Source organism: Scyliorhinus torazame, chromosome 10 (assembly GCF_047496885.1).
Source record: "Scyliorhinus torazame isolate Kashiwa2021f chromosome 10, sScyTor2.1, whole genome shotgun sequence".
Classification (NCBI taxonomy): Eukaryota; Metazoa; Chordata; class Chondrichthyes; order Carcharhiniformes; family Scyliorhinidae; genus Scyliorhinus; species Scyliorhinus torazame.
Genome location: NC_092716.1, coordinates 51,301,675 through 51,325,085, shown reverse-complemented (window position 1 = coordinate 51,325,085; position 23,411 = coordinate 51,301,675). Strand labels below are relative to the sequence as shown.

Below are 23,411 nucleotides of genomic sequence, written 5' to 3'. Positions count from 1 at the left end.
TGATTTTTCTTTTGCAGAAGGTGCAAAGGGGCCAGCGTAGTTGCCAGATTGGGGAGGAACTTCCCGTAATAGTTGACGAGACCGAGAAAAGAACAAAGATGCGAAGTGTCAGTCGGGGCGGGGGCCTGTTGAATTGCACGCACCTTCTCTGCGATGGGGCGCAAACCTTCGAGGTCCACCCGATAACCTAGGTAGACTACTTCCTTTGCCTGAAATACGCACTTTGTGCGACGTAAACGGACTCCAGCCTCCGAAAAGCGTCTGAGGACAGCCTTCAGATTTTCCAAATGTTCCTGCTCCGACATCCCTGTAATCAAAACGTCATCTAAGTAGACAGCAACACGTGGTAAACCTCTCAAAATGCCCTCCATAACACGTTGAAAAATAGCGCATGCAGAGGATACTCCAAAGGGCAACCGTGTATATTCATACAGGCCCCGGTGTGTATTAATCATTACATATGGTCGGGAGGCAGGGTCCAGCTCCAACTGCAGGTAGGTGTGACTCATATCTAATTTTGTGAACGAGAGTCCACCTGCAAGCTTCGCGTAGAGATCCTCTATGCGAGGCATTGGATATCGGTCGAGTCGGGAAGCCGTATTCACTGTAAGTTTATAGTCGCCACACAAGCGAACTGTGGCATCTGGCTTCATTACAGGTACAATTGGTGCTGCCCAGTCAGCAAAACGGACGGCCCTGATAATACCCAAACTCTCCAAACGAGTGAGCTCCCCTTCTACCTTCTCGAGCAAGGCGTAAGGCACCGGGTGCGCCCGGAAATAGCGCGGCGTGGCTCCTGGTTCGACTTGGATATGGGCTACGGCCCCTTTTATTTTCCCCAAACCAGGCTGGAATACATCTGGGTATCGTCCTAGCACCTCAGTCAACCCTTCAGAAACTGTTTGGAGGATGTGCTGCCATTGCAACCGCAAATGGCGCAACCAGTCCCGACCCAACAGGCTGGGCCCATGGCCGCGCACCACGATAAGTGGGAAACGCCCCTCCTGGCGTCCATAAACAACAGGGGTCATTGTAGTTCCTGCAATGTCCAGTGGTTCCCCCGTGTAGGTGGCCAACCTGGCCTGTGAGTCGGTTAAGGTAAGGGTCTGTATACCCTGCTTGATGCGGTCAAATGTCCTCTGGGTGATCACGGAGACCGCTGTGCCAGTGTCCAACTCCATCTCAAGCGGGTGGCCATTGACCCGTACTGTCACCTTAATGGGGGCCACATGGGGAGCTGCCACACAATGCAGCTGCAGGCAGTCGTCCTCCGTCTCCACGTCCTCAGGAGTAATCGCCGCAGGTTCATCCACATGGAAGGTACGGTCCCTGGGCTGGCCCCAGTTACGGCCCCTGGGCTGGTCCCAGTTTCGGTCGGAACGACGGCGCCTCTGATGCTCCTAGGACCGCCGTCCGCGACGGGGTTGGCGCCTACAAGTCTGACACTGACATGGTTCCTCATCCATTGGTTCTGGAGAAGGCTCCCTTCGGGGAGGAATGTCCGACGGCCACTGGCGTTGGTCCGGACGTTGCCTCGCCCAAGGTGCCGCAGGAGTGCGGGGGGACGTTTTCGGACGGAAGGGGTTGCGCCCCAAGGCATGCACTTCCATTCCCTGTAGCTCCTGCACTCCTCATTCTGCGCTCTCTCGGGACAATACTATTTGAATGGCCTATTGAAAAGTCAATGTTGGCTCAGCTAACAACTTTCTCTGGGTGGCCGCATTGTTAATATCGCAAACCAAACGGTCATGTAACATTTCTGACAAGGTCTCACCATAGTCACAGTCCTCCGCAATCCTGTGTAGCCTGGATAGAAAATCGGCAAGGGATTCTCCAGGGGTCCTCTCAGCGGTATTAAACCGGTAACGCTGGACTATCGTGCAAGGGGTTGGGTTAAAATGTTGCCCCACTATATTCACAAGTTCATCAAACTTTTGGTGTCCGGCACAGCTGGGTACGTAAGGCTCCTAATCACCCCAAACGTATGCGGGCTGCAGGCGGTGAGCAATATGACCACCTGGCGCTCGTTTTCGGTGATATTGTTTGCCCGGAAATAGTAACGCATCCGTTGTGTGTACTGGTTCCAGCTTTCCAGCGCAGCATCAAAAACATCCAAACGTCCGTACAGAGGCATGGTATAATAGAAAACAACTTCCAACCTGTATCCAACAAAAATGCAGGGAGGTGGCTTCAGCAGTGTAGACAGCTATTCACTTTAACCCTCGTCGCCAGTTTTGTGAGGGCCACAAAGAATCCAGCACGAGTTTTAAGGATACAAAGTAACAACATTTATGTACAATAACATATATATATAACAGCAGCAGCAACTTCCCTTGCTGCACACACCTTCCTGCTGGTTCCTAAGCTGGCCAGCTTTATTTATACTTGGAGTTTACTAATGGTTTCTCCGCCCCCTCATTGGGGAAGCTCATACTCCCACAGGATTGTGGGATTGTCATTAGTCCCTAGCCAATGGTAAGTAGGCAGGTTATAACAAAGGGTTATTCGCGGGGCACAACATAAATTCATCCCAAGGAGGAGGAAACATGTTAAGGGGAGGATAAGGCATCCATGGCTGATGAGGGACGTCAAGGACAGCATAAAAGCAAATGAAAAAGCATACAAGGTGGCGAGGATTAGTGGGAAGTCAGAGGATTGGCAAGCCTTTGAAACTGAGCAGAGGGCAACTAAGAAAGCAATACGGGGGGAGAAGATGAAGTATGAGTGTAAGGTAGCTAGTAATATAAAAGAAGATTGCAAGAGTTTGCTTCAATATATAAAAGGTAAGAGAAAGGCAGGAATAAACATTGAACCACTGGAAAATGAGGCTGGAGAAGTAATAATAGGAAACAAAGAAATGGCAGAGGAACTGAATAGTTACTTTGCATCAGTCTTTACGGTGGAAGACACAAGTGGGATATCAGAACTCCAGGAGAATCAGGGGGCAGAGGTGAGTGTAGTGGCCATCACTAAGGAGAAGGTTCTGGGGAAACTTAAAGGTCTGAAGGTGGATAAGTCAGTTGAGCACATGGACTACACCCCAGGGTTCTGAAGGAGATAGCTGAGGAGATTGTGGAGGCATTAGTGATGATCTTTCAGGAATCACTGGAGCCAGGGAAGGTCCTATAGGACTGGAAAATGGCTAATGCAACAACCCTATTTAAGAAGAGAGGGAAGCAGAAGATGGGAAATTATAGGCCCGTTAGTCTGAGTTCGGTCATTGGTAAGATTTTGGAGTCCATTATTAAAGATAAGATTGCGGAGTACTTGAAAGTGCATGATGAATTAGGACTGACTCAGCACGACTTTGTCAAGGGGAGATTATGTCTGACAAATCTATTAGAGTTCTTTGAGGAGGTAACAAGGAGGTTAGACCAAGGAGAAACAGTGGACGTGATCTATTTAGGTTTCCAGGAGGCCTTTGACAAGAGGCTGCATTGGAGGCTGTTAAATATGTTAATAGCACATGGTGTTAAGGGTACTGGCATGGATAGAGGATTGGCTGATTGGCAGAAGACAGAGAGTGGGGATAAAGGATAAAGATTTTTCTGGATGGCAGCCGGTGACTAGAGGTGTGCCTCAGGGATCTGCGTTGGGACCACAAGTTTTCACAATACACATTAACGATCTGGAAAAAGGGACTTAGGGCATTGTTGCTGAGTTTGCAGATGATACAAAGACATGCAGAGGGACAGGTAGTATTGAAGAAGCAGGGGGGCTGCAGAAGGACTTGGACTTGTTAGGAGAGTGAGCAAAGAAGTGGCAGATGGAATACAATATGGAAAAGTGTGAGTTGATGCACTTTGGGAGGGATAATGGAGGCATAGACTATTTTCTAAATGGGGAAAGGCGTGGGAAATCGGAAGCACAAAGGGACCTGGGAGTACAAGTTCAAGATTCTCTTAAGGTTAACGTACAGATTCAGTCAGCAGTTAGGAAGGCAAATGCTATGTTAGCATTCATTTCGAGAGGGCTCAAATACAAAAGCCGGGACTTCTGAGGCTGTATAAACTCTGGTCAGACCCCATTTGGAGTACTGTGAGCAGTTTTGGGCCCCGTATCGAAGGAAGGATATGCTGGCCTTGGAAAGGGTCCGGAGGAGGTTCATAATAATGATCCCTGTAATGAAGAGTTTGTCATATGAGGAGCGGTTGAGGACTCTGGGTTTGTACTCGTTGGAGTTTAGAAGGGTGAGAGGGGATCTTATTGAAACTTGCAGGATAATTACAGGATACTGCGAGGCCTAGGTTGAGGGGCGTGGAGAGGGTTTTCCCACTGGTAGGAAAATCTAGAAGCCAAGGGCACAGCTTCAGACTGGAGGGCTGATCCTTTAAAACAGAGGAATTTCTTCAGCCAGAGGGTGGTGAATCTGTGGAACTCTTTGTCGCAGAAGGCAGTAGAGGCCAGGTAACTGAGTGTCTTTAAGACCTAGATAAATGGGTTCTTGATTAATAAGGGGATCAGGGGTTATGGGGAGAAGGCAGAAGAATGGGGATGAGAAAATATCAGCTATGATTGAATGGTGGAGCAGACTTGATGGGCTGAATAGCCTAACTTCTGCTCCTATGCGTATGGACTTATGGATTGGCCAAGTAGGCGATCCAGACATTCAAACAAGCCATGAAGAAGCTGACCATTGGATCCTGGGAGACTGGCCCGATTCCTACTCAGCCACCACACTGCTCCCGCCTCGAGCTCTGCACGCAAACAGTGGTTGCAGTTGTGATATAGGGCCCCCCCCCCCTCCGTCCTGCTCCGTCAATGCCAGAACATTGTCTGTTTTCCAAATGGACAAGAGGGCCTCTGCCTCAGCCAATGGACATGGACAGCTCTCCGGACTTCTGGGGTGGGCGAAAGGTGCTCCAACCCACTTTGTGACTGTGCTAAGCTCTGGAGTGCCGCAGTAATGTCCATCTGTGTCCAGGATATGTCTGTCTGTGACTGGTCCTCCTGTCCTATGCCTCGGCCTTGGACAGCACAGTGTGACCCAAGCCTTGTATGTCCTTATACATGGCTCTGACTTCTTACCCAGGCCTTCCACTGCGGGCGCCATCCTTTCAGTACTGGCCTGGGTCCACACATTGTCGTCACCATATCCTGTGCCTGAAGGCAATTGAACTCCTTTAGTTGTTCTTGCTTATGCTGGAAAGTAGCTGACACCCCCTCCTGTAAATTCTGTCCCTGAATCTACATCTGCACCAGTGATGGGATCATATTTTCCAGGGGTGCAACATCTGTTTTGCGGGCAGCTTTTTCCTGAGTGTCATAATATCCACTTCTGTATATAATGAGAAGCAGGCAGGCAGTGATTGACACATAGGATGACCAGGAAGCACACAACACAGTGCAGCCAATCACCAGACAGGACACCACCACTATAAAGCCAGAGGGCCCTAGGTTTCCCGCTCTCTCAGGTCCCAGCTACTGAGACAGTCAGAGTCCACGAGCTAGCAAGCACAAACACCATGGGGTAGCTAGTAAGTGGTCACTGGTCATATCAGTATAGTGTCGACGCACAGCTGAATATGTACAACAGTTCATCTAGTTGAATAAAACAGTGTTGGACCTTCTCCTGTGTTAGACATCTGTTTCTAACTTCCCTGCATTGAGTGCAGTCCACATCAAACCGACCTGCCTAACACATCACTGCGATCGTGCAGCACTCTGACCGTCTGCTCCCTGGGAGTCCCTACCTCCACCTGATGTGCTGCAGCATGTGTGTGGTACTCACTAGAGGGTGAATTAGGAGCCTAATCATAACATTGCCGACCGAGGTGAGCGATAGTCTGCGCTGGTAGATAGTGCTGGTGAAAGCAGTGCCGAGAAGTCAGTGGCTTCCCTGGAGGTCTGCTTCATGGTTTTTTGAGGGTCTAGAGGTGGGGTGGCTATGACCCTGACAGCCCGGTTTTGTCTGGTGGGGATCCTTGAAGAGAAGTGACAAGGGGTCAGCTGTTGGGAAGGACAGGGCTGTGGGAGATAAAAGACTCACTTGAGATAGAACATCTGGATAAAGTTGCATTGGACTCGCTTCTTTGGTGAAGGGCGAACTCCATGCCAGCCACTGCCCTCTCCTTGGTGTACCTGCGAGTTTCATGGCCGTTTCTTCAAAGCAGTTGTGGACAGTATGCCAGGCATGGCCCTGCCCGTCTCCTGTCTGTTATGGCCTGCTTTATCCCTGGGAACACAGGAAGGACATTGTGAGATTCTGAGACGCCAGTTTGTTCCTGCCTGATGCTTCCGAGAGAGATAAGCAGAAGTGATTAGCCCCTGAAAGGAGAAGGAACTCTCTCTTTTGCTGCTGAAATAAAGAGCTGCTTTATTGTCATAAAACCAGTGAGTGCCTGGCACATCTTTATATAAAGTTGAAATGATCTTAAATCTACAAAAACTTCAGATTCAAAAACTTGAGCTCCTGAAAGACACTAACTGGAAGCTATCCTCATGCATCAAATATCTTTTTATTTTTATTGATATTTTTTATACCTCTCAACCACCCTATTCCCTGTGTTGTTCATTGTGTCTGTGTGTACAGAGTGGGGGTAGTTAGAAAGGGGGGTTGGGAAAGGGATATTAGATAGTCATTTACATTTTTGTCAGTTTAATTATATAACTGTTAAATAATAATTATATATGTTAAATTTACAAACCTGGCGTCTGCAGTTTACTGGGCTCAGCCTAGGTCCTCAGGTATTTTAAAATAACATTTCAATTGTGTTGCGACTCTGGGTCAAGTGGGGTTGGAATTGACCGTGCACTAGCCCAGGGGATTGCGACAATGTGTTGGGGGTTCCCTGTGGGTGGGTTCTGAGGGACATGCTGGTAGGTGGAGTGTAAGGGTGTGGGGCAGATGTCAAGGGTCAAGGCCAGAATGATGTCAGGGTCACACAGGTGGTTACACATACCAGCAGCTCAAAGGAGGTTGTTCATCTTCCTCCTGCATTGCATGCTGGTCCTCCTGATGAGGCTGCCAGCACTCACTGCATCCACCACCTCATCCCAGGCTTTATTCACGATAACTGGCTGTTGTCCCCTGATGCACCGTCAATTACCACAAGAGAATGGTGGAACACTCGAGACTTTATTGAACAAGATGTTGTGCCTCCTGTAGCTGGAATCAGAATGGGAGCAGCACAGAAGAGCACACACATTTATACGCCGCCTGCTGGGCGGAGCCAGCAGGCAGGGATTTACCCTTGTACCTCTAATATACGGGCAGTGCCGTAATACATATAATATACCACTCGTGGTGACTACCACATACCCGCCCCACCCTGGGGAAGAGGATGTACATTTCTCCTCACTGGAGTCCAACATCTTGTGGATGTCCGCTTCGAGGAATCGGGGTACAGGTCTTTTAGCAGCCATCCTCATGGCTGGAATCAGAGTCTGGGGTGACTGGAGCTCTAAAGCTACCCCAGCTTGTCAGCCTCTCTGTATGTGGCACAGTAGCACAGTGGTTAGCATCGTTGCTTCACAGTGCCAGAGACCTGGCTTGGGTCACTGTCTATGTGGAGTCTGCACGTTCTCCCTGTGTCTGCATGGGTTTCCTCCGGGTGCTCCGGTTTCCTCCCACAGGTCACGAAAGACATGCTGTTAGCTGAATTGGTCATTCTGAATTCCCCCTCTGTGTACCCAAACAGGCACCAGAATGTGGCGACTAGGGGATTTTCACAGTAACTTCACTGCGGTGTTAATTATTATTTATTGTTGTGACAATAATAAAAATAAAAGAATGTTATTCATGCGATTCCTAACCCTAGCGAATCACATGCCTGGGGAATTGGGATCCGGGCGGGATGCACGTGCCAGCGTGCTGACCCATTTGCATTGATAGAATCGTCCTTCCCTGGCGCTGCTAGCAACAGCGTGAACATGTTGCGATTCTATATAGGCGGGAGCACCTAGACTCTGGAACAGAGAATCCGGTCCCATTTATGTGGCCACAACTGAAGACATCTGTGACTGTATTGACTAAATCCCCAGGTCCAAACTATCAGGTTTTAACCAAAGAAGCAATAAAATAAGGGTAATCCTGAAGGAGTATTGTAGACTCCTCAAACACAACATCCTGGATTTAATCTTTAGGTATAACATTTTGTGTGCATAAGACAGGGTGGGGTTTTTTTTTATTTTAATAAAGTGGACAAGTTAAAGTTTTGTTTGCTAAAATAGAATTGTGTTACATTAAATTCATGGAAATATCAAGTTAACAATAATGATAATATAACCAATCAACTAATATTTTTTGTTTTTTTAAATCAGAATTCAATTCCTAAAGATGCAAACCTTTTAGGTCTGTACATTGACAATTATATCATTACATAGTGTGCTGGTGATATTGTTACATAAAGTAGCAGTGTTAGAAATTGCAAAAACCGTTGCACGTTTACTGGCAGCGTTTGGAAATTGGACCTATGTATTTTATATATATAATTTCCTATCCAAGAAGTTAGTTGTGGCTGATTGGGTAACGTTCGTGCCCCGGAGTCAGAAGAACTGCCAGAGATTTGTAGCACAAAACTGAGACAAACACCTCGGAGCAGTGTTGAAGAAATGAAAAAAAAAAGAAAATCGCTTATTGTCACATGTAGGCTTCAATGAAGTTACTGCGAAAAGCCCCTAGTCGCCACATTCCGGCGCCTGTTCGGGGAGGCTGTTACGGGAATTGAACCGTGCTGCTGGCCTGCCTTGGTCTGCTTTAAAAGCCAGCTATTTAGCCCAGTGTGCTGTTGCAACATCCGAGGTGCCAGCTTTCAAATAAGGTACATAACCTGGACCTCACCTGCCCTGTCAGATGGATGTAAAAGACGCTGTGGCACCATTTTGAAGAAGAGCAGACGAGTTCACCACAGTCTCCTGGACAATATTTATTCCTCAACCATTATGACTTTAAGTAGATTAACCGGTCATTTATCACATACAGATCTTCTACTGTCGAGATGCTTATCTTTACCAATTGGCTTTGCTCTTTCATAGAACATAGAACATACAGTGCAGAAGGAGGCCATTCGGCCCATCGAGTCTGCACCGACCCACTTTAGCCCTCACTTCCACCCTATCCCTGTAACCCAATAACCTTTTTGGTCACTAAGGGCAATTTATCATGGCCAACCCACCTAACCTGCGCGTCTTTGGACTGTGGGAGGAAACCCACGCAGACACGTGGAGAACGTGCAGACTCCGCACAGACAGTGACCAAGAAGGAATCGAACCTGGGACCCTGGCGCTGTGAAGCCACAGTGCTATCTACTTGTGCCACCGTGCTGCCCTTCACAATTTCAATCACAATTTCCCATGCAATCTGCACCATTTTTCTGCTGGAGATTGCCCTTTGGTGTCAAAGAAGACATCTGTGCTTGAAGGGAAAGCTCATGGTTGTGTCACCATTCTTCAATAGTACCCACTGGGCATTCACCACAGAATTGCCAAGTAATTGCACTTCGAAGCTCAACATCCACAAAAGGCAATCAATAATTTAAGCTGCATCAGAGTAAATAAAGAATTAATGTTGAGTATAATTAGGATAACAAGAGTTGCTATGTTAAGTACAGAACATTTATATGGTTTAGTTAAGGAAACCTAAGTAGAATTCATGAAATGAATGGAGTCCACCATGTGCCTCAAATCCTGGGATTTAAGACAGTCGGTCTCATTCATTTTAGTCTTATTTTTACAATAGTTAATTCAGCCATGCTGCCAACCCTCCAGGATCGGCCTGGAGTTCCAGAAATTCAAGATCATTCTCCAAGACACTGCTGTGAAACCCTGGAGTAAAATCATTGGGACATTATAAAAAATGTTTTTTTTTGTATTTTCTTTGAATATTTCTCTTTACCAGGTGTGAAAATGTTGAAAATGGGAGGAAAGGACTGTTTTGCTGATAGTCGATTCCTACCACCTATTGTCTCCTTGCAGAAATAATTTAATTTATAACCGCAGCTCAAGGGGAATCCCACTAAGTCCATGCCTCATGGAAGGCCTTATTCAATTTGGATTAAGAATGAAAAAGATTTGGTGAAGTCGCCAATCCTAAAATGTAAAAATACAAAACACCAATCACAAAGTCCATGAATGAAGAATAAACACAAAGTGTGGTCAGACAAATAAGAACTTAGCAGGAGATTATGAATGAATGAATGAAATCGCTGATTGTCACAAGTAGGCTTCAAATGAAGTTACTGTGAAAAGCTCCTAGTCGCCACATTCCGGCGCCTGTTCGGGGAGGCTGGTACGGGAGAAATATGCTATTCGGGATTTATATGCTATTCACTTCGAGCTGTGTGTTAACTATATTGACATGTGATGGTTATCGCTTAATAACTGGACAAAGTTTAATCCTATAGGTACTCTCGCAATTATTCTTAAGCCAAGAAACTAGAAAAAATGGATGAGGAGAATCTGAGAAAGAGGAAAATCAATACAGAGGCGAAGAATGGGAATCTAGCACTTGACAAAATGGAGTCGCGGGGCATCAAAGACAAGGAACCAGAACATATGGCTCTACAGCAACAGGCAAGTATAGTATTCCCAACAACATATGGTGAAGGATGCAAGCTCCTGTTATAAATTGCTGTGCAATGAGTGCTGATTTGATTTTTTTTTTACCTGTCAAACTTCTTCTTTGCAATTATCTTTATTGTAGACAACATTCATTCACCGAGGGAGCACAAAATAAAACACAATATTACAGTACTTCTTCCAGAATTATAATCTTCATAGTTCTTTTTTTTAAATAAATATTTTATTGAAAATTTTTTGGTCAACCAACACAGTACATTGTGCATTCTTTACACAACATTATAACAACACAAATAACAATGACCTATTTTATAAACAAAAAATGAATAAATAATAAATAACAAAAATGAAAACTAGCCCTAATTGGCAACTGCCTTATCACAAGTAACACTCTCCAAAAATATAATTTAACAGTCCAATATATAATTATCTGTCGCAACGACCTATACATATTATACAGTATATATTAACAACCCTGAGAGTCCTTCTGGTTCCTCCTTCCCCCCCCCCCTCCCCCCCCGGATCCTGGGCTGCTGCTGCTGCCTTCTTTTTTCCATTCCATCTATCTTTCTGCGAGATATTCGACGAACGGTTGCCACCGCCTGGTGAACCTTTGAGCCGACCCCCTTAGAACAAACTTAATCCGCTCTAGCTTTATAAACCCTGCCATGTCATTTATCCAGGTCTCCACCCCCGGGGGCTTGGCTTCTTTCCACATTAACAATATCCTGCGCCAGGCTACTAGGGACGCAAAGGCCAAAACATCGGCCTCTCTCGCCTCCTGCACTCCCGGCTCTTGTGCAACCCCAAATATAGCCAACCCCCAGCTTGGTTCGACCCGGACCCCCACTACTTTTGAAAGCACCTTTGTCACCCCCATCCAAAACCCCTGTAGTGCCGGGCATGACCAAAACATATGGGTATGATTCGCTGGGCTTCTCGAGCACCTCGCACACCTATCCTCCACCCCAAAAAATTTACTGAGCCGTGCTCCAGTCATATGCGCCCTGTGTAATACCTTAAACTGAATCAGGCTTAGCCTGGCACACGAGGACGATGAGTTTACCCTGCTTAGGGCATCTGCCCACAGCCCCTCCTCGATCTCCTCCCCCAGCTCTTCTTCCCATTTCCCTTTTAGTTCATCTACCACAGTCTCCCCTTCGTCCCTCATTTCCCTATATATATCTGACACCTTACCATCCCCCACCCATGTCTTTGAGATCACTCTGTCCTGCACCTCTTGTGTCGGGAGCTGCGGGAATTCCTCACCTGCTGCCTCGCAAAAGCCCTCAGTTGCATATACCTGAATGCATTCCCTTGGGGCAACCCATATTTCTCGGTCAGCGCTTCCAGACTCGCGAACTTCCCATCCACAAACAGATCTTTCAGTTGCGTTATTCCTGCTCTTTGCCACATTCCATATCCCCCATCCATTCCCCCCGGGGCAAACCTATGGTTGTTTCTTATCGGGGACCCCCCCAAGGCTCCAGTCTTTCCCCTATGCCGTCTCCACTGTCCCCAAATCTTCAGTGTAGCCACCACCACCGGGCTTGTGGTGTAGTTCCTCGGTGAGAACGGCAATGGGGCTGTCACCATAGCCTGTAGGCTAGTCCCCCTACAGGACGCCCTCTCTAATCTCTTCCACGCCGCTCCCTCCTCCTCTCCCATCCACTTACTCACCATTGAAATATTAGCGGCCCAATAATACTCACTTAGGCTCGGTAGTGCCAGCCCCCCCCCATCCCTGCTACGCTGTAAGAATCCCTTCCTCACTCTCGGGGTCTTCCCGGCCCACACAAAACCCATGATGCTCTTTTCAATCCTTTTTAAAAAAGCCTTCGTGATCACCACCGGGAGGCACTGAAACACAAAGAGGAATCTCGGGAGGACCACCATCTTAACCGCCTGCACCCTCCCTGCCAGTGACAGGGATACCATATCCCATCTCTTAAAATCCTCCTCCATTTGTTCCACCAACCGCGTTAAATTTAACCTATGCAATGTGCCCCAATTCTTGGCTATCTGGATCCCCAGGTAACGAAAGTCCCCTGTTACCTTCCTCAACGGTAGGTCCTCTATTTCTCTACTCTGCTCCCCTGGATGCACCACGAACAACTCACTTTTCCCCATGTTCAATTTATACCCTGAAAAATCCCCAAACTCCCCAAGTATCCGCATTATTTCTGGCATCCCCTCCGCCGGGTCTGCCACGTATAGTAGCAAATCGTCCGCATACAAAGATACCCGGTGTTCTTCTCCTCCTCTAAGTACTCCCCTCCACTTCTTGGAACCCCTCAACGCTATCGCCAGGGGCTCAATCGCCAGTGCAAACAATAATGGGGACAGAGGGCATCCCTGCCTTGTCCCTCTATGGAGCCGAAAATATGCAGATCCCCGTCCATTCGTGACCACGCTCGCCATCGGGGCCCTATACAACAGCTGCACCCATCTAACATACCCCTCTCCAAAACCAAATCTCCTCAACACCTCCCACAGATAATCCCACTCCACTCTATCAAATGCTTTCTCGGCATCCATCGCCACTACTATCTCCGTTTCCCCCTCTGGTGGGGCCATCATCATTACCCCTAACAGCCTCCGTATATTCGTGTTCAGCTGTCTCCCCTTCACAAACCCAGTTTCGTCCTCGTGGACCACCCCCGGGACACTTTCCTCTATTCTCATTGCCATTACCTTGGCCAGGATCTTGGCATCTACATTTAGGAGGGAAATAGGTCTATAGGACCCGCATTGTAGCGGGTCCTTTTCCTTCTTTAAGAGAAGCGATATCGTTGCTTCAGACATAGTCGGGGGCAGTTGTCCCCTTTCCTTTGCCTCATTAAAGGTCCTCGTCAATACCGGGGCGAGCAAGTCCACATATTTTCTATAGAATTCGACTGGGAATCCATCCGGTCCCGGGGCCTTTCCCGCCTGCATGCTCCTAATTCCTTTCACCACTTCTTCTACCTTGATCTGTGCTCCCAGTCCCACCCTTTCCTGCTCTTCCACCTTGGGAAATTCCAGCCGATCCAAGAAGCCCATCATTCTCTCCCTCCCATCCGGGGGTTGAGCTTCATATAATTTTTTATAAAATGTCTTGAACACTCCATTCACTCTCTCCGCTCCCCGCTCCATCTCTCCTTCCTCATCCCTCACTCCCCCTATTTCCCTCGCTGCTCCCCTTTTCCTCAATTGGTGTGCCAGCAACCTGCTCGCCTTCTCCCCATATTCGTACTGTACACCCTGTGCCTTCCTCCATTGTGCCTCTGCAGTGCCCGTAGTCAGCAAGACAAATTCTACATGTAGCCTTTGCCTTTCCCTGTACAGTCCCTCCTCCGGTGCTTCCGCATATTGTCTGTCCACCCTCAAAAGTTCTTGCAACAACCGCTCCCGTTCCTTACTCTCCTGCGTCCCTTTATGTGCCCTTATTGATATCAGCTCCCCTCTAACCACCGCCTTCAACGCCTCCCAGACCACTCCCACCTGGACCTCCCCATTATCATTGAGTTCCAAGTACTTTTCAATGCACCCCCTCACCCTTAGACACACCCCCTCATCTGCCATTAGTCCCATGTCCATTCTCCAGGGTGGGCGCCCTCCTGTTTCCTCCCCTATCTCCAAGTCTACCCAGTGTGGAACGTGATCCGAAATGGCTATAGCCGTATACTCCGTTCCCCTCACCTTCGGGATCAACGCCCTTCCCAGCACAAAAAAGTCTATTCGCGAGTAGACTTTATGGACATAGGAGAAAAACGAGAACTCCTTACTCCTAGGCCTGCTAAATCTCCACGGGTCTACACCTCCCATCTGCTCCATAAAATCTTTAAGTACCTTGGCTGCTGCCGGCCTCCTTCCAGTCCTGGACTTCGACCTATCCAGCCCTGGTTCCAACACCGTATTAAAATCTCCCCCCATTATCAGCTTTCCCATCTCTAGGTCCGGAATGCGTCCTAGCATCCGCCTCATAAAATTGGCATCATCCCAGTTCGGGGCATATACGTTTACCAAAACCACCGTCTCCCCCTGTAGTTTGCCACTCACCATCACGTCTCTGCCCCCGTTATCTGCCACTATAGTCTTTGCCTCGAACATTACCCGCTTCCCCACTAATATAGCCACCCCCCTGTTTTTCGCATCCAGCCCCGAATGGAACACCTGCCCCACCCATCCTTTGCGTAGCCTAACCTGGTCTATCAGTTTCAGGTGCGTTTCCTGTAACATAACCACATCTGCCTTAAGTTTCTTAAGGTGTGCGAGTACCCGTGCCCTCTTTATCGGCCCGTTCAGCCCTCTCACGTTCCACGTGATCAGCCGGGTTGGGGGGCTTCCTCCCCCCCCCCCCCCCCCCCCCCCCCCCCCCCCCCCCCCTTGTCGATTAGTCATCACCTTTTTCCAGCTCCTCACCCGGTTCCCACGCAGCTGTATCTCCCCCAGGCGGTGCCCCCCCGCCCATCCCCTCCCATACCAGCTCCCCCCTCTCCCCAGCAGCAGCAACCCAGTAATTCCCCCCTCCCACACCCCCCGCTAGATCCCCCGCTAGCGTAATTACTCCCCCCATGTTGCTCCCAGAAGTCAGCAAACTCTGGCCGACCTCGGCTTCCCCCCGTGACCTCGGCTCGCACCGTGCGATGCCCCCTCCTTCCTGCTTCTCTATTCCCGCCATGATTATCATAGCGCGGGAACCAAGCCCGCGCTTCTCCCTTGGCCCCGCCCCCAATGGCCAACGCCCCATCTCCTCCACCTCCCCTCCTCCCCCCATCACCACCGGTGGAAGAGAGAAAAGTTACCACATCGCAGGATTAGTACATAAAACTCCTCTTTCCCCCCTTTTTGACCCCCCTCTTTGCCCCCCACATTCGCCCCACCACTTTGTTCAAACGTTCTCTTTAATAACCCGCTCATTCCAGTTTTTCTTCCACAATAAAAGTCCACGCTTCATCCGCCGTCTCAAAGTAGTGGTGCCTCCCTCGATATGTGACCCACAGTCTTGCCGGTTGCAGCATTCCAAATTTTATCTTCTTTTTATGAAGCACCGCCTTGGCCCGATTAAAGCTCGCCCTCCTTCTCGCCACCTCCGCACTCCAGTCTTGATAAACGCGGATCACCGCGTTCTCCCATTTACTGCTCCGAGTTTTCTTTGCCCATCTAAGGACCATTTCTCTATCCTTAAAACGGAGGAATCTCACCACTATGGCTCTGGGAATTTCTCCTGCTCTCGGTCCTCGCGCCATCACTCGGTATGCTCCCTCCACCTCCAACGGACCCGCCGGGGCCTTCGCTCCCATTAACGAGTGCAGCATCGTGCTCACATATGCCCCGACGTCCGCTCCCTCCGCACCTTCAGGAAGACCAAGAATCCTCAGGTTGTTCCTCCTTGCGTTGTTCTCCAGTGCCTCCAACCTTTCCACACATCGTTTCTGATGTGCCTCATGCGTCTCCGTCTTCACCACCAGGCCCTGTATGTCGTCCTCATTCTCGGCTGCCTTTGCCTTCACGACCCGAAGCTCCCGCTCCTGGGTCTTTTGTTCCTCCTTTAGCCCTTCGATCGCCTGTAGTATCGGGGCCAACAGCTCTTTCTTCATTTCCTTTTTGAGCTCTTCCACACAGCATTTCAAGAACTCTTGTTGTTCAGGGCCCCATGTTAAACTGCCACCTTCCGACGCCATCTTGGTTTTTGCTTGCCTTCCTTGCCGCTGTTCTAAAGGATCCACTGCAATCCGGCCACTTTCTCCTCCTTTTTTCATCCGTATCCAGGGGGGATTCCCTTCTGGTTTACCGCACAGTGTTTTTAGCCGTCAAAATTGCCGTTGGGGCTCCTATCAAGAGCCCAAAAGTCCATTTCACCGGGAGCTGCCGAAACGTGCGACTCAGCTGGTCATCGCCGCACCCGGAAGTCATAATCTTCATAGTTCAACATCCATTTCATAATTTGAATCTCAGTAAGAGAGGTAAGATTTTCCATCTAACTTCATCATTGCTGAAAACAAACCTCACGTGAACAACTACAAGTTCTTCACGCCTTATTATCTGACTGGATTTTCAATGAATCTAAAGTTTCTATCTCCACTTAGCATTGAAATTCAGCATTCTCTATTCACTTTGTTCGTTGCTATTCTATAGTGATTTCACATTAAGTGTCACGTCATTACCCCTTTCAATTTCATCTTAATTTATTTCCACACAATTATCATCTATAATGTTCACTTAGCACCAAATTTTTCTTCCAAGGTGCAATATTTGGAACTTATCGGTATTGATTGCTATTTGCGGTTGTTCTGTCCATTCCCAGATTTTATTTAACTTATTTTGTAGGTAAAAGACTAGGGGCTGGATTCTCCGGCTAAGTGTGGTCTGAAATGGAGAATTCCCGGGCGTTTTATGACGCAGAAATCGGCGCCGAACCATAGAATCTACAGTGCAGGAGGAGGCCATTTGGCCCATCGAGTCTGCACCGGCCCTTGGAAAGAGCACCCCACTTAAGGCGACACCTCCACCCTATCCCCGTAACCCAGTTACCCCACCTAAACATTTTGGACACTAAGGGCAATTTATCATGGCCAATCCACCTAACCTGTACGTCTTTGGACTTGGGAGGAAACCGGAGCACCCGGAGAAAACCCAGAGAGACACGGGGAGGACATGCAGACTCCACACAGACAGTGACCCAGCCGGGAATCGAACTTGGGACCCTGGAGCTGCGAAGCAACTGTGCTACCGTGCTAACCACAATAATCTTTTATTGTCACAAGTAGGCTTACTGCAATTTAGTTACTGTGAAAAGCCCCAAGTCACCACATTCCGGTGCCTGTTCGGGTGGGAGGGAGAATTCAGAATGTTCAATTCACCTCACAGCACGTCTTTCGGGACCTGTGGGAGGAAACCGGACACATGGGAAGAACGTGCGTCTCCCACAGACAGAGACCCAAGTGGGAATCGAACCATGGACCCTGGTGCTGTGAAGCCACAGTGTTAACCATTGTGCTTCTGTAGCACACTCTCACTGATTCCGGGACCAGTGAGGGCCTAGCAGCGGCGCCGGGTAAAACCCCTGGCTCCCGCGCTAAAGGTGGCCGGAAAATGGCCGGACCACAGTGCGCGGACCCGACCTGCTAAATACAGTCCCATAGGACAACCCCTGCCCACCCCCTGGCCACCTCCCACCAGTCCCCCTAGCCCTCGCAGAAGCCCCCCTGCCAGTGGCACGGCTCCTGTCTGACTGTGACGGCGCTGACCGAGTCCGCGGCCGCCATGCCAGGCTCCTGACCGCTCAGACCACACGTCAACCACGCGGTCGGGAACTTGGCCCATCGGGGACGGAGCATCGGGGGAGGGCCATTTTGGAGGGGCGGAGTCTCAAAACCGGCATCAAACCGCCGCTCCCCCTGATTTGGGCGTTGGAAGGGATTCTCTGCCTGATCGCCGATTACGATCTCACCGCGGGCAACGGAGAATCCCGCCTTACTTCTTTTAATTCTACTCCATGAGCACAATCCTTCCCCCCACAACCCATTTCACCAGCCTGGTATTCTTAACACATTTTATTAGTTTTGAGTTTCTGCCCAAATAAGTGGCATCATAGGACACTGGCCTTTCACACTTCTACATTCTTGCAGAAGCATAGTCGACAAATGTTTATGGGCCCTTGACTTGCCAACTCTCCTGAGGCTTCTGAGCGGTCGTCACACATGCTACAGGGGCAGCACGGTAGCACAGTGGTTCGCACTATTGCTTCACGGCACCAGGATCCTGTCGTGTTGGGTGTTCTAGTGTACAAACGATCCAACACGGCTGGAGATGGTGTAACTCAATTTTATTTACTACTTAACTATAACAGCACACTGCTAACTTGGGTACGTGCATTATCAGCTAATCTGTGGACCCTGTCCTATTACTATCTGGGTGAGGCACTCAGCACATGGTGAATGTCTGAGTGGCAGGCTCTGAGCTCGGTGCTCTGAGCTGGCTGCTGCTGGAATGAGCGGGAACTGTAGTGTCACCTGTTTTTATAGTGCATGTGCTCTCACTGGTGATTGGCTGCGATGTTGTGTGTGTGTTGGTTGGTCCTACTGCATGTCCATCTGTGTGTGTGTGTGATTGCACCATGATATGCTGATCTAAATATCATGACATCCCCCCTTTTCACAAAGAATATGTGCCTACATGATAATAAATAAAGAAGTGTGGTGAGTGCATCTAATCGTGTGTGTGCAATATTTACAACAATATGTACATGTGGCTATACTATATACGCAGGAAGGTGCCAGGTGCAGAAACTAACTATGTTACACCAAGAACGAAACCAATGTAATTAACAAACAATAACAAAATTTTAAACAGTGTGGCAAAAAGCCTGAAACAGTATGCCAGAACAAGTCAGTGAGTCCAATATGAAAAGGTTCATAAATTATGTCTCTCAGGTGGGCGACAAATTCGGGTTGACCGTCAGGGTGGCACACCACTCGTCATCCGGATCAATGCTGTGCACTGACAGCGGCTGGTGCATTCGACTCGGGGACAGCTTGTTCTTGTTGATGACAGCAACGCGGAAGGGCGCCCTGTCCTCCGTGTCATTGGTCTGTGTGACGTCGGGATCGGACTCGGTGAACGTGGGTTGAATTGCCGAACGATTCTGCGAGGCTGGTTAAATGGGTACGAGTTGGCAGGGTGAGCTGCTCGACAGCAGGCAGCGTAGTGGCCCAACCTGCCACAGTGTAGGCATTGTCGTGCTTTGGCAGGACATTGCCGCTTTAAATGGGCGGAGCCACAGTTGCCGCACGTCGTGACGTCAGTGCGTTCGTTGCGCCACCGTGTGCTCTCACTGGTGATTGGCTACGATGTTGTGTGTGTGTTGGTTGGTCCTACTGCATGTCCATCAGTGTGTGTGTGATTGCACCATGATATGCTGATCTAAATATCATGACAGATCCCAGGTTTGATTCCCGGCTTGGGTCACTATCTGTGTGGAGTCTGCACATTCTCCCTGTGTCTGCGTGGTTTTTCTTCAGGTGCTCCGGTTTCCTCCCACAGTCCCAAAAGACGTGCTGTTAGGTGAATTGGGCATTCTGGATTCTCCCTCTGTGTACCTGAACAGGTGCCGGAATGTGGCGACTGGGTCTTTTCACAGTAACTTCACTGCAATGTTAATGTAAGCCTACTTGTGACAATAAAGATTATTATTATTACAGCGCATCAGGTGGAGATAGGAACCCCGAAGGGGTGGACGGTTGGAGGGCTGACTGGTCCCAGGAACCAGTTGTAGTCCGGAAAGGTATCGCACTCCTGGAAAGAGTGATCCCATCACTGGTGGAGATGCAGTGCCAGGAGGGGCTTCAGCAACCTTCCAGCGTTTGCAGCTGCAGCTGGAGGAATCCAAGCGCCTTCAGGTGCAGGAGATGGTGTCGCCAATGCGTGGTACCCAGGCCAACACTGAGCGGGTGGCATCCACAGTGGAAACCTTGGGTAAAAAGTCATAGCCATGACTCAAGATGTCCAAGGCTGGGGCGCACTGTGTGGTCAATGGCTGAGGCTCAGGAGAGGGGAGCCCGTTCACAGGCCGCCATGTACCGAGCCTACATGGTCATTGCTGTGACGCTCCAGAGCTTGGCCCAATCACAAAGGATGACTGTGTTGAGAGCATTTGCTGGGCGTTGACTGACCTGAGCTAGGTGCTGAGGAACCTGGGTACAGTGCCAGAGAGACATGACCAAGGCAGTGAGGGATATATCTCACTCGCTGAGTGGCATGGCCCAGTCTCAGTGCTCCATGGCTGAGGGCATCGAGACCATGGCTCAGGCAAGTGCGGGCCTCCGGGGCTGGCATGGCCAGGTGATGGCGCAGCCTCTGGAGCTCAATCCGGCCTCACCCACTATCCCATGGAGGAGCCCGGAGGCCATCGAGCACCCTGTGGAAGGAGGGCCTGTGCCGGTGACTTCTGCATGGGGAACACATCTGAATCCCCCCCACCTGACACTGGCGCATCTGACTGGCAGTGGGCAGAACAGGGTGGCACCTCATCACCTTTGGCACCTGAAAGACGGCCGGGCCCAACCAGGTCCAGATCTTCCAAAGGACAGCTGCCAAAAGCACCTCAGATCGGGGGGGGGGGGGGATACGCATCAGGCTGCTTCCACGTCTGTTGTGCTGTCTTGGGTCACACCTAAAAGGAGTGATAGGCCACATAAGGTAAGAACGTTAGACACCAGTTAAGTTGGTTCGGGAGCAGCACATAGGTGGTAAGGGTCAGGGTTCAATATTAAACACCTTTGTACCAAAACTGCGACCTGGCTCAAACCTCTGTGTGAAGGGTGTGAGGGCTGGGCTGGGCTGGGCTGGGCTGGGTGTGCCAGTTTGGGGGGGGGTGGGGGGGTGGGGGTGATGTGGTGGGAGGTTGGTGGTGTGGATATTCCACCTGAGGTCACCCTCCGAGGTGTCAGGGAACGGGGCCAGAATTGTGAGGCCGTCTTGAAGGACAGCTTACCCAGTAAGTGACCCATCACCATTCACCATTTCCATAATTCACCCCCCCCCACCCCCACTCCCCCCCCCCCCCCCACCCCCACTCCCCCCCCCCCCCCCCACTCCTCCCCCCCCCCACCCCCACTCCCCCCCCCCCCACTCCCCCCCCCCCCACCCCCACCCCCACTCCCCCCCCCCCCCACCCCCACTCCCCCCCCCCCCCCCACTCCCCCCCCCACCCCCCCCCCCCCCAGGAGTTTTGGGCCCATGAGATGGAACGGCCGTCATCCATGCAGGGATCACCCAAGCAGACAGTGGAATGTGATCCCGAAGGATGGAATCCGACTTTGTCAAGTGATGAGGATCACCAGAGCTCATCTCAGAACGATTCGTCATCATCTTCCATCCTGTGGACAAGACCCGCTGACACTGCCAACCCGGGACCAACACCCTATTGTGATGCTGGTAGGACTCTCAGTGGGAGGGGGTGGGAAGCTGGGGTGTTGGAATTGAGTGAAGGGAGGAGGGACAGGGGAGGATGTGAGTGGCTATGGAGGGCAGGCACCACTTGGAAGGAAGTGGGGTGGTGGTTGGGGAGAGTAGGGAGAGGTGGGACAGGGTGACGGAGGTGCTGGTGGCCAGGCCTCTTCGCTGGAAAATCTGGAGGTGATGGGGATGCCCTGTGTGCGGGCAGCCCTGGGACACACGTTGGCTGGCCTGCCATGCCAGCCAGGACTCCATGCCCGCATCGTCCTGGGCAACCTCCTCATCTGATGAGGCCTGGTGCTCTTCCTCCTCCTCAAGAATGTCCCACCTCTGCTGCACGATGTTGTGCAGGATGCAGTAGACCACCACAATGTTCGAGACCCCACTGGGGTTATATTGGAGCACCCCACCGGATCGGTCCAGATTTCGGAACCACACCTTTAGCACGCCAATGCATCACTCGATGATGCTCCTGGTCGCTGCATGGGGGTCATTGTAGCGGTTTCTGTCTCGGTCTGGGGCCTCCTGACAGGCATCATTAGCCACAGAATCAGCAGGTAACCCTTGTCACCCAATAGCCAATTCCTCAACCGGGGGAACGACTCGAAGGTGCCAGGAACCGACGAGTGCGCCAGGATGTAAAGGTCGTGCACGCTGCCCGGGTATCGAGCGCAGACGTGCAAGATGTGCAGCTGGTGGTCGCACACCGACTGCACATTCAGGGAGTGGAAAAGCTTCCTGTTGATAAAGGGCTCTCCTTGTTGAATTGGTTCTCATTAGGGGACATGTATCCCATGTATCACCCCCTGGATTTGGGGCATGCAAGTGTGTTGTCCTGCCAGCAGGGTGACAGCTGGTTGTACGGTGGGGAGGGTTACAGTGTGCCACCAATCGCCTCCACACTTAGAGCCTTGTGTGCGGCCAGGTCCTCCAGATGGGGGTGAGGCAAAGAAGTGCGCATCTGTTGGGAGCGGAACTGCAGTGTGATGTGGGTCTTGGGTGTGCCACACAGGTTGTGCCAACCTGACTGGGGCAGGATGGATGGAAGCAGGGGTGAGGTGGGCAGACAGGGCTTGGGGACAGCTGGTGATCCTGCAGAATGGGCTGGCTGATCGTGTCACTGGTGAGGCCTCTGTCCTGAGAGGGGCAGTGTGCCACGGAGGGTGCCAAAGGCCATGGTTGCAGGTGTCCTTTGTTTGGGGTGAGCTCTGCTATTTCCCTGCTTGCCCTGCAGTGGGGCTAAGCTTCTGATGAGGGAACTGAGGGGTGCCAACACCTGGTAGGCTACTGGTTGAACTTTGCCACGCCCATCCCATTGATGGGTCAGCTGGGGTTTGAGGGATTTGGGAGGGGCGGCCTGTGTGGCCTTCCAAATATCCAGAAGCTCTGTGAACATTTGCAGGACATAGTGAACAGTCAGAGTGTGAACAGCCAGGGGCCTGTAACTTGTACCAAATGGGCACCTTTAAAACAAATTCTGCAGTAATGGCAGTCTGAGCCAGGTCACCCCGATCCTGAGGGGGTCACCCTGAATCCACGGAGCTGTCACCAAGTCACTCCCCAAAACTCCCCTCGACCCTGGCAGCAACATCCCAGAAATCACTACAATGTCTGAGAGTTTTTAAGACTTTACTTACCTTCTCTCTCTCCCTCAGCAGGCAAGGCGTCCAATCCCCGCTTGTAAATACCTGTAGTAAACCATGCCTGCGTGCCTTAGAACATGGAACATAGAACATACAGTACAGAAGGAGGCCATTCGGCCCATCGAGTCTGCACCGACCCACTTAAGCCCTCACTTCCACCCTAGCCCAATAACCCCTCCTAACCTTTTTGGACACTAAGGGCAATTTATCATGGCCAATCCACCTAACCTGCACGTCTTTGGACTGTGGGAGGAAACTGGAGCACCCGGAGGAAACCCACGCACACACGGGGAGAACATGCAGATTCCG

At 50.4% G+C, this 23,411-nt stretch overlaps 1 protein-coding gene across 1 annotated transcript in view; it reads left to right on the top strand.

Moving 5' to 3' along the window:
• Positions 1-23,411, top strand: part of slc7a9 (solute carrier family 7 member 9) — a 138,117-nt gene that overhangs the window by 13,655 nt on the left and 101,051 nt on the right. The window contains exon 2 of the mRNA XM_072518100.1: positions 10,344-10,512. Within this exon, the coding sequence (XP_072374201.1) occupies positions 10,384-10,512 (129 nt within the window). The 5' untranslated portion in view covers positions 10,344-10,383. The remainder of the gene's footprint in view (positions 1-10,343; positions 10,513-23,411) is intronic.